Source organism: Cavia porcellus, unplaced genomic scaffold (assembly GCF_034190915.1).
Source record: "Cavia porcellus strain 051 isolate PalLab524CR breed Dunkin Hartley unplaced genomic scaffold, mCavPor4.1 scaffold_2, whole genome shotgun sequence".
Taxonomy (NCBI): Eukaryota; Metazoa; Chordata; class Mammalia; order Rodentia; family Caviidae; genus Cavia; species Cavia porcellus.
This window is the reverse complement of record NW_026947485.1, coordinates 99,162,936-99,175,005: the sequence shown is the minus strand read 5'-3', so window position 1 is coordinate 99,175,005 and position 12,070 is coordinate 99,162,936. Positions and strand designations below refer to the sequence as shown.

General features: G+C 39.1%; 1 protein-coding gene across 1 annotated transcript in view; it reads left to right on the top strand.

Annotated features, from left to right (window-relative positions):
- Nucleotides 1–12,070, top strand: part of Adam12 (ADAM metallopeptidase domain 12) — a 349,026-nt gene that overhangs the window by 46,408 nt on the left and 290,548 nt on the right. Inside the window, exon 2 of the mRNA XM_063244913.1 lies at nt 6,781–6,875. Coding sequence (XP_063100983.1) covers nt 6,781–6,875 — 95 coding nt within the window. The remainder of the gene's footprint in view (nt 1–6,780; nt 6,876–12,070) is intronic.

Sequence of the window (12,070 nt, the reverse complement as noted above, 5' to 3'; positions counted from 1 at the left end):
TGAAACATTTATGGTAAGCTATAACTAGCTTTCTTTGAATTTCAAAATGACATATAAAACATCTTTTCAAAATTCTAATTGTTCCATAGTACTTGATTGGTTTTATTTCCAAATGGGCTCTGTTCCCTTGCATGCCCAAGGCTATTGGCTTTCATGCCAGGGAAACTGTTGCTTGCCCTCATGAGTCAAAATGATTGTTTTTTCAAAGTTTATTTTTTCATAAGAAAAGTAATATGTGCTGATTACATAAAAAGCAACTACAAACTGTTATGGTTTGTGTCTAGAGGTCCCCCAAGGCCTCATGCAGTCATAGGGGGGATTTTCCAGAGGTGGCTGAATATAAAGCATGTGGCTCTGGGATTGATTCATGATCCAATGCTAAGATCTAGAACACTAGGATTAAGGCTATTAGTGCTACCTACCCTAAATAATCTGGATAAGTTAAAAGAGGAAGAAAGAAGCTGTTAAGATCCCTTTCTGTTTTGCTACCTTCTGTCCACCATGAATGTTGTTACTTATCTGCCATGCCCTCCTGGAGCCAACCAATTATGGAATGAAACCTCTATAAACTGTGAGCTAAATATACCTTTTTCCCTTAACTTGTGGGTGTGAATATTTTGTCTCATCAATGAGAAAAGTAACTAAGATGCAAACATGAAGAAGAAAAATGTAGTGAATTTGTAACCCCAAAACTCAAAGAAGACTAGCAAGAACATTTGTTTGTTGCTTTCCAAACACTGATCTAAAAACACACAAAAACAAAATGCTAAAACCAAACAATATGCAGGTGCAACTGTGCATCCGTGATATCATTTGTTCCTCTTGCCATCCTTCTGTGATGGATGGTAGTCCATTGACTTGCTTAACTTGATCTGAGTACCAAGGAATGCATGTAATTTGCCTGAGGTTTTGTATGGAGTATAGTGTGTTGGACACAGGAAATGTCTTCTTATTAAAATTTTATGGCTGCTTCTCTTCCACTGTATCTTGATAGCCTAGTGCCTATCAAGTGTAGGCTGCCTGTGTGAGTAACCCCAGCCTTAGGATCTGAGAGAAGCTAGGTTCTGTTTTATCAGCATATTGATGTGACAGTTACTTAGTGTCACTTCCCTAGCACAAGGGAAGGATTTCTCTTGGACTTCTTGACTACCTCAGAGATTGATGGCCACGGCCAATTAAAACTTTTAATTTTCATCTCAGCTTGCTGCTTCTAAGTTCTGTAGAGTTCCCTTGAGTACTGGAAGAATCTTCCAATTGTTTAAGGATCAGCTATGCTCATGTACCTCCACCTTTCTAAACTCCAGAGCTACTCTGCGCTTGGTTACATCACTGTATCTTCCATCTGAAGAAATAGCAACGTTGAAAGAGAGATGAATGTAAAATGATCCCCAATTTCCTCATATCTAGACACCTATATGCATCCATCTCTCAGCTTTTTTATGGGAAACTGTTCCAGAATGACGTGATTATTTTTGCAAGGTTCAGATAAAAATTTAAAAAGTACTATTACCGTCTGTTTTAAGAGCAGGTTTAGATTTATAGACACATTAAGAAACTAGTACAGATGGTTCCCAGATACCTCACATGGCATTTACCCTGTTTTTAACTTCTTGCATTAGTATTATACATTTGTTACAACAATGAATGGCATAATATTTTGTTCACACTGTTTGTGTTTCCTTGGTTTTTACATAATGTGTGTTTTATGTTCCTCATTCCCATGCAGGATACCACATTGCCTATGGAATGTTGTATCTGCTTGGGCTTCTCTTATCAGTATCTTAGACTGTCTTCGTTTTTTTGATGACATCAGTTTTGAAGAACATTATCAGATGTGTTTTAGGATTCACTTCTTTAGAACTTATCTCCTGATTAGAACTGGTTTATGGATTTTGAGGAGGAAAATCACAGATGTAAAATGTCATTCTCATCATATGTCATTGTTATATAAAACCCACATGACTTACCACTGTTGATGTCAGCCTTGATCATCTGCCCTTATAATTACTCTTTTTAGATTAATGTTTGTCATAGTTCTTTTGAAAATCCTTAAGCTGTGTTATTTTAAAATTGTATCACTAGTTTCCACTATGGTTATGCAAATGAGGTGAAAAATGACCAAACAATAGCAATACTATTTGTTTGAGGTTGAAGATGTGAATCTGGACCAAAGACATTTTTTTTTTTCTTTGCAGGAACATCACTTCTAATATATCTGTCTCCATCAGTGAAGAACTGTAGCCTTTAGGTGGGGGTCAGGGTGCTACAGACTTGATCTCCACTTCTTGCCATGTTTACCTTTATAAACTGGTCAAAAGGGAATTGATAGACCTGGGATGGGGTAGGGCTTGTGCAGACACAGGTTTTGGGTATCTCATATTCAGGAATCTGAGTCACTTTTGGGGATGTCTGCCAAGTGTTCCATAGCCTTCAAAGCCATCACTATAAAGATCCTTGACCAAAGAACTGGACTGAGACATCCCTCTTGACCAGCCTTAATCATGTCTGAAAATGACAGACTCAGAGGAGGAGCCAAAAAAACTGATGAGAAAATAAATCTGTTGGTCTTAAATTATGTTCAAGATCCAAATATATACCATGCATTTTTCTGCTCTGGGGCTGGTGTACATTGGCCATTTTATCAGCGCAACAAGCATTGTGTGTCAGCTTGCACAATAGCAAGAAAGACTGCAAGTTCCTTCCGAATATAAGTTGTCTATATTCCTTCTTTAGATAATAGTGAATGTGTACATGCCCAGATATATATTATGAAAAAACAAAATGTATGCAAACTGTGTATTTTATAAGGTCATATTTTCTGAATGTGTGCATCACTCAAGACCTGCTTTTATGGTCTGTCAACAAGATCGCTCTGTAAAATACATTCTGATATCTCACAGCTGCATACAATTTATTCTGTCTATCCATGCAGCACAAATAAAATTTTTATTTGCATCATCTAAAAGAAATACCAGTGTATAAATACATAAGCAGAACTCATAAGAAACAGTCTTCTGACTACAGATACTGCTGAGGGAACATAGTGCAACCAATTAAAAAGCTGAGAGATGGCTTCATTATCCATGTACATAGATAATAAATACCGCACTCAGCAAATGGTGCCGTTACTCAATTTCTTAAAAGGGTTGCACAACATCCCACGAATGCTGGCACTGTCTGCCTTCAAATTCTCCTGGGAATATTTAGAAATAAAGCCTCTTCGAGGAAACCATTTGAACCAAAAAAACCTTCTTTCAGATTAGGAGGCTGAAATATGTAGGTGAAAAGGAAAATATGCAGTGGTTAGAATATTTTGCCTTCACAGGGCACTATGTTTTTCTTTACTATCAGAACCTTGGAAGAACTGGTCCCGGATTCAGAATGATCTTCACATTTGATTTGCATAGCAGCCTCATCAAATCAGATGCCCTTCTGAGGGCTGCCTAACATGTTCAAGGTCAAGGAGAGATGTTGCTACTTCTTTTAGTTCCTTCACAGGCTCTAGGTTTCATGCACAGCCGCCTCCTCCCTTAGCTTCTCAAGTAAGGTGTGGAAAATAGAGAGCTTTCCTCCAATATCTGAGGCATGAGTGAAAATCTTCCCTTTTGGTGACTGGAATGCTAATGTGACTTCCTGTCCCCCATTGCTGTGTATAGATGGTGGGGGACACATGATGTCCATGTTAGATATCATCCTCTGCCTAATTTAACAGGCCTGCGGATGACTGAGTTTGGGATTAATTAACAATTTACTTGTGCTGCAATCTTATCTTGGATCTACCAGCAATGGCTTATAACTCAACTGTTTTGTTTATATGAAGGAGTATTAAGATGTTTGTGACATTAACAGTTTTACCTGATTTTTCAAAGAGTACCATCATGGCTGTGATAACTCGTGACACACGCATAGTGTTCTATGGTCTAGGGGATGTCTAAATGGATTTCCACTTTGTATTCCATAATTGGTGGTAATTCACAGTGTCAATTACCCAACTCAAATGCCACGCCAACTTTCTTTTAAGTGCAGTTTATTTCACTTTGCACTCTTGCTCTGCAGGAATTGTATAATTGGATCAGAACCCATTTTAACTTGTGAATCCCAGAGGTTCTAGCAAGAGAACAACTCTTGGCAACTCCTCAAGAATGATGCCATTAACACCAGTTGAGAATGACTTACACTTTTCTTGAATGATATCCCCGGACCTGACACTCTGCCTAGTTGCGATAAAAGACAACATCCTCCTATCTCTGCTGCCATGCTCTTCTCAGGGTACCATGGGGTTGAATTGTTCTCATCTTCAGGTCTCAGCTCATTTGCATCCAATCCCTAATGTCCCCCCCACAAAGAAAGAAAAGAAAGAAAGAAAGACAGACCGAATGACCGACTTCCTTAACTTATCCATCAACAATGCCATTCCTGGTCCCTCTTGTTTTACACTATTTTTCTTATTAATGTTTATCTTGAAATAATGTTGGATTTGCAAGAGAGTTGCAAGTATAGCACAGAGTCCTCTGTAGTCATCTTTTGTAGCATTCACTGCTCCCTGAAATGTCATACATGTTGAGTGTCCCTTAACTGATCCCCTGGGACCAGAAGTGTTTCAGACTTTTGAGTTTTTACAGAAACTTTTGGATTATATATGTTTACATATACCTAATAAAATATGTTGGGAATAGTACTCAAGTCTAAATTCAAAATTCATTTCTATTTCATACAAACATCATACATATGCTCTTATCGCTGACATTTCACTTCAAATACAATCTATCACAAGAAGTCAGGTACAAAATTTTCCACTTAGTGTATCATATTAGGCTCAAAAAGCTTCATATTTAGGAACAGGTCAGATTCTGAATTTTCAGATGTGGGATGCCCGACCTGAGCTTGTTTAGTTGTTTAGTTGTCTCTTTCCTAAATACAAAAATGTTAGTCATAGGGAAGTACAGCTTTATCTGCATAACCTCGCTTAGATATACAGGATTGAAAAAGTTGACTTTTCTGGGGTGAAGCTATTTCAGAGATGAGACTACCTATGGTATGTACAAAATGTCACTGTCCCCAGGTGACATTAGGTGGTGCTGGTTTGAAGCAAATAGAATGATCCTTTTGAACGAAAGTCCTCTGGTCTAAAGCACCTACAGTAATGTTCTTCACAAGGCAGGCAGTTCATAAAGACTTGGTGAGTGAGTAAGCAAACACACTGACTAAGAAGGAGGCAGGTGCCCCTAATAAAGCCCCTGATGAGCCTCCTGTAAGCACTCTGACAGGCACAAACTCAAGACATAGGAGGAGCCTCATTGACTACAGGTCCCCAAGGTTGCCTGTGGCTATCCCTCTGCAGCCAGGGCACTTCTAATGACTTTCAGGTGGCCATTCCATTCTGTCCAGACAGTACTTCACTGATGTCTACAGTGTCTGATGATGTCTTCACTGGTGTCCCCTTGGCTGGCTCAAATGGGATACCCATATCCCACTTACAGGTTCATGAATCCATGAATCATCCCAGTCCAGAGCACTGCTCTTCCCACCCTCCTCACTCAGCCTGTGACCATGTTCCTCTCTCTCCCTCTCCCTTTGTGGCCTAGAAACCCGGCTCACCCCCATCCCGGCTATGTCTCCAACTTTCAGTTCATCCCATTCCTGTTGCCTCTGCCCTCAAGGTATTCTAGCAGCCTAAAATACCTTGTGACCAGCTCGAATATTTTCTGGAGAGGCTGGGTCAGACAGTTAATGCTCCAGTAGTAATCCTTTTGTAACCCGACTATAACTGCAGACTTCCACATTGAGAATGATAAAATGGTGTGGATTTAAAAGTATTTGGGGAATTATAAAATGTCTAGGATTAAAATTTCAATACCATTTGTGCCTAATAAATGTGAACTCTTTAGTAACTTAAAACTGTGCCATTATGACTCAGGTCTGAAAATTATGAGCCCTGGTTGGAGAAATGGGAATAACATATGAGAGAATCTGGTCCATCCTTTACCTTGAGGACTACTCTGTGGTTGCAGTGAATAGCAAGCGTGTGACCTCATAGGAGAACAAGCCCAGAGAAATTACTGTATTTGTTAAAGAAAGTGATATACTCTCCAAAGAGAAAAATGTTATCCTTTCCATTAGGCTTGTTTGTGGAAATGGAGCTGAGTTGAACTTTGTCAGTACAGTAACTGGTTTGACAGACAGGACTCCAAGAAACAAAAGCATATAACAGTTTATTAAATGACTTGAGCTTTCTTTTTTACATAAATCAGTCTAGTCAGTGTGAACTGGCAAATTCATTTTGTCTATAGAATCACTTATTGAAGTGTATAAAATTAGACTTTGTAAGTACAGAGCGGAGATTTGGCATTGTGTTTAACAGATTCACTGGGACTTAAGTAAATGGATTTAGTCTTAATACGGTTAAAGCCTGGAGACTTTTAATAGAGAGCTAATCTTAGGTACGGCATTAATTCGTCACTTTAAAAATCACTTCTTGTCCTTTTTTTGTTGCTTATTGAAGGGCTGAATTGTATACTCTGACTATGCTAATAACCCAGCCTGCGTGACAAGCTTAGGATAAAAAGTTTTAATCTGTTTTCTTTAAAGTACAGTATTTTAATTGTTAAATTGACAGAGAATTCATTGGTTTCCACACTTAACATGATTTAATGGATTATGGTGTTTCCTTGTACTTACTTAACTTCCAAATATTTTCACTGTGTCATTTATGTATAAGCTCATGATGTCAAACTCTTCCCAACTGGAATGAAACATGTGGCTTCTTTTCTTTCAATTCAGGAATGAGCTTACGGGACTATGTGGGAGCTTATGAAGTTGCCAGTGTTGCTCTCCTGAATGGAGACCTTGGGATCCCAGGGAATGGCGACTCAAAGGTCAGTCTTTTTTTCTTCCACTTTGACACTCCTAAATGCATATTTTATTTGAGTTTTGCCTTTACCCATTTTAGTGCTAACTTTATTCTAATATAATGGAAGTTTATTCTTTTTTTTTTTTTCGGTACCAGGAATCAAACTCATGACCTCATTTTTGCCACATAGGTGCTTCTGCTGCTGAGCTAAATCCCCAGCCCCAGAAAGCTTTATTCTTCAGAAAAAATGTACCCAGTTTTGATGTGATGGCTCTAATAAGTGACTCAGGATTATTTGCATCTGTTGAAAGTTATTTTTCAAACAAAAGATGACATTATCAAGTAAACAATTTCCATGTCAGTGTACTTGAATGACAGGCATTTTTATATGCATGTCTATTTAATCAGTATTGCATCTTTTCAACTGATTGTTAGTAAAAAGTTTTCATCCAATAATCATCAAAAAATTTCATAATCATGAAAAATTCATAGTTTTAGTGCCATCTAAACTTTATTTGCTTTGACGTGTTTGAATTGCATCTTTTGTGATGTGAAAGAATAAAGTAATTGAAATATTACTGATGAAATCTAATTATTTCTGTGAGTGTTGTCTGCCAAGTTGACGTGGCTCTCCTAAATTTCAGAGCTTGTACGAACAGTTGCAAAATGATAAAATCTATAGAAACATGAGCTCTTTGGAGAGATCAGACAGATGGCTTTGTCCTTGTTATTGCAACTATTTTTAGATCATTTTTGATGACAGAGAACAGACTTTTTAAGCAACATTTGAAATTGTCAGAATCCTAGCTGGCTTAGGGGAATGACTACAAGGGACCACTTTTATATGAGTAGCGATTTACGTCATTAATTTATTTTCAAAACAGCTTGCATTTGAAACTGAGTATTAAGAAACGTTGGTGGTTCGACTAAAGAAGCCCAATGTCAAATCTGAACTGTAAAAAAATTTCTGTTTCATGGAGATTGTTGTGAATTGGATATACAAAAGACAACAAGGTAGTATTGATGATGTATCCTGGAAAGAAGACTTAAGTTATTAAAGGAAGTCTCATGTTATTAATAAGCAAAATTATAAGCAATTATTATAAAGGCAAAAAAATAGAAGAATGTTGCTTGATTAAAAAGAAGTATGTCTAAGTATTTGTAGACAATAGTAATATAAAAATGTGAAACAATCTAAAATTCCTTGGGTAAGAGAAGTCATTATTGGGACTTCCCCCTAGGAATGGAGTTGCCAGATTTAGTGAATAAATCTGCCTGGGTAAATTTGGATTTCATATCAATAATGAATATTATTTTAATGTAAGTATATCCTATGTAATATTTGGGACATAGTTAAACTTAAAAAGTACCCATGTCCAAGTATTGTGTATAACAATATGAACTGGATTGAATGATCAGATCAACAAGCTGCTGAGGATCATGGTATGGGCCAGTGCAGGTTTGCTTTGGTGTCTGACCTCCAGTTTCATCCCTCTTGCCCACTGCCCATCTGGCAGACATCATAAGACTGAGTTCTGGAGAAGGAATCAGCATGCCCACTGCTGGTCAGGCCTACTCCTACCTGATAATCATAGATCACAAGCACCATCCTTGTAGAAAAATAGGAAAAACCATTATTGTTGGGCAGATGTCCCAAGTCCTTGAATTAGAATTCCAGAATTAGAACCATCAGGGTGGTAGAAACATACCTAAAATAAATTGTGCTAACATATCTCCATGCTAGTGATAGTATTTAAAGGAATAGGAACTTAGTTGAGTTGGAATAGCATTTTGCTGCAGTCCTATGGGGCTCACCTCAACATGCAGCTTATGACTTCAGTACCATGAGAATAACTGTAGTATGTGCTCACGTTTGGTAGAAAGCTCCCAAAACCTTGCAAGAGAAAGAGTGCATGAGAGTGGTCTGCTCCTGAGTGCGCATGTCTGGAAATTCCCCATAGAGTGGTCCGTGGATGTGTTGTGTGAGCCTAATGGTGTCATAGCTGTCAAGATTTTAATTTTTAACCACAGCAACACAATATGTCTTCACAAAGCAAAGCAAATTTATGCCAGTGAGTGTTTTTATGGAGCAACTATGCCTGTGATACTACAGAAAGCAAACCTAAAAGTCTCCCCAGTTTCTTTCTCTTTAGTCAGTTTTTATGGTTTGCTTGTTTGTTTGCTTTGTTTTGTTTTGATACTAGATATTGAACTCCAGGCATTTATATTGAGCTACATTCTCAGCCTTTGTTCTTAAAAATACTTTTTCATTTTTCAGCAGTATCTTACTATCTTTGAAGTCCAGTAACTATGCACATGGTTCACAAAGAAGGCATACAGGTGTTTTACCTCTGCATCTTGTACTCCACTGAGGGAAACATACAGCACATTTAGATTGTGATTTAAAAAATTATTCTAGAGTCCAACAGTGAGTTGTGTTTCTATAGACTGGCCATGAAAGCCCTTCCCAAGAGGATGTGAGATACTTACCTTTTATGAGTTTGAAGGGTCAGCCTGAGACAAGCTTATATGCAAAGTTCAAGGAAGAGCCAGTTGTGCCTGCAGCATGGGAAATCAGACAGAGAATGATGCAGGATCAGCAGAACCACACTTCACTTCAGGGCTCCTTTAATGCATGACCTCACCATAGATAAGGTAGCCTGGAGGAATCACATCTGTCCTAAGAAGCTGACAAACTGCGGTCCTCTTCCTCTAATAGTTTAAATATTTGCATCGTGACTTCACAGGACTTCACAACCATAACATTCACTTTCATAATTATTCTTCCCCAAAGTGGACATGTGCAATCTTGATAACAATGAAACTCATTCCTCATTCATGCAGAAACATGAAACTCTTAAGCAGTCCTATCTGTCCCACCATCAAAAGTCAAGTGAGGCAGGACTGGACATGGTTGCTATTGGGACGGTAACAAGAACCTGGGTGCTGGGGCAGTAGCATGAGCCTTTGTGTCCCTTTGCATTTCTTCCAGACAGCTTGCAAGAATCACCTTTGTAAAATGAGGAACTAATTAATTTATTGCTAAACTGTCAGAGTTGAACTGCATGTCCACAGCATGAAGATAAACTTCAGGTTTAGTGTAAAATCTTATCTCTGTGTCATCCAGGTTCACTGATCAGTAATCGCTAGCCCATTCACCCCTACCAACCTGATGCTCTAATCTGCACCTTCTGCATGCCCGCCTTGTTCCTGCATGCACTTTCCATTATCCTGTGATGCCGCCAACTGATGTACAGAGACCTGATCACCTGTCCCAGCTCTGGTGGCCTTGCAAAGACTCACCTGTGGGTTCCAGAGTAGATAAGAGGAGAGCGATGAGGAAGCTGGAATAACTGTCTGAAGGAGACAAAGGCATCTCAAATCCTGCTTGTGTATAGTAGCAAGAGTCAGTCAGGTTGAGAACATGTACTGAAGGGAGAGTGAATTAGAAGTGCTGCTAGATTAGCAACTTTGAGGGCAAACTCAGTGTTGGGTCCTTAATACTGAGGTGGGACAGAGTGTCATCCAAGAGAAAGGACCTCCTGTTTAATTTGGTTTCCATGACACGTTAATTTGCTGTGCTCATTGTTTCTCAATCTTGATGCATAATAAAATCACCTGGAAACTTTTATAAATAACAGTGTTCAGCATCCAGTCTTTGAGAGTTAGTTTAATTGGCTTAGAGGAAGACCCAAGTATGTATGTATATGTGTATGTATGAATCTATCTATATACCTGTCTTCCTTCCTTCTTTCCAAGAACCCTCCCCAAGTGATTTAATAAGTACATAATTTACAGAAGCAGTTGGAAAAATCTATGCTGCATCTAATGCTACAGCGCTGTTCAGCCTAATTTAGTGGTACAGACACGGGTACTGTCAGCTGCATCTGTCCAGTATTGAGGATTGAACCCAGGTCCTTCACACTGAGTGACACCCCCAGCCTTCTTTAATTTTGATCCCAGGCTGGGATGAACTTGTGATCCTCCTGTCTCAACCTCTTAGGGCAGTAAGATTTCAGGTGTGCTACCATGCCAACTTGTCTTTCTCTGTTTGATCTGTGGTTGCAATATATTTAGATGCCACAATAGGGTATCCACTCCAAAGCAAGAATCAAGCTGTCACAGCCACTGATAATTTCATTGGAAGAGCTGAGGGACAGGAAGGAACATGGCCTTGTACAAACTGGAGAGCTTCCAGACTTTTCTTTGTGTCCTTTATTTTGTCATCTGTAACATGGTGATAAGCTTATCTGCTTTCTGTGCTCTTAGGGTTATTGAAAGAATGAGATGAGCCAATGACTTTAAAAATACATTGGAATCAGAATGTTACTACCCATGGGTAAGGTGATATTGAGAGTTTAAAGTGTCTGTGGGGACCAATCCCCAATTTTGTGTCTTGAAAGAAAGCAGAGCTAGAACTAGGGAATACATGTCAAAAAGTGATTGATCATGAGATGACCTCAGCTAAGCTCAGACCCTGAATACCCCAGGAAATTTCCAATTTCCAGCTTTCTCATATGAGAGTGACTATATGGAAATAGTATGTGAAAATGGAAAAATAAAAGGCAAAGGGATTAGAACATGAAATGAAAGCTTCCCTTAGCATACTGTGGGCCTCCAATATCAAGTATCAAATAGCAACTAACTGAAATGGCAGAGGCAGATTCTGTTCCATGCATCTCCACTTGATTTTCTCAAAGGTGAGACAACTAAGCTGTGCTTGTTCATCAAGCAACTATCCGCATTTGCCCCTTCACAATCTGACACCCCAGAGAAGTAGCTTGGGTTTGCTTGCTGATCTCCTTCCCAACCTAGCCCCCAGTACCATTTCCTTCCCAACACTTCCTCATGACTGCTTCCAAGGTCATGGGTGGCCACTGAAGCCAGCAAATACCTTTCCCTCTGTCTAACTTATAACAACTCTGGCTCATCTTTGAAATTCTCCCTTCTTTCAGCTCCTGAGATCCTCTTCTTTCTTGTTTCTTCTTCTGTTTTTAATGCTTGCTTTCCCTTCATCTTCCTGGCTTTGCTCCATCATTCTTGGGCTCCTCTGATTTTCTTGTAGACTTACTTCCTCTAACCACGACCCCTACTGGCAATGTCACTCATGCCCATGCCGGGGGGGGGGGGCGGGGGACAACAGCAACACTGAGTTCTACTGAGTATGAGATGCTGGACACGTGGCCTCTGATAACTGCACTGTTTGTCACCCATCATGCA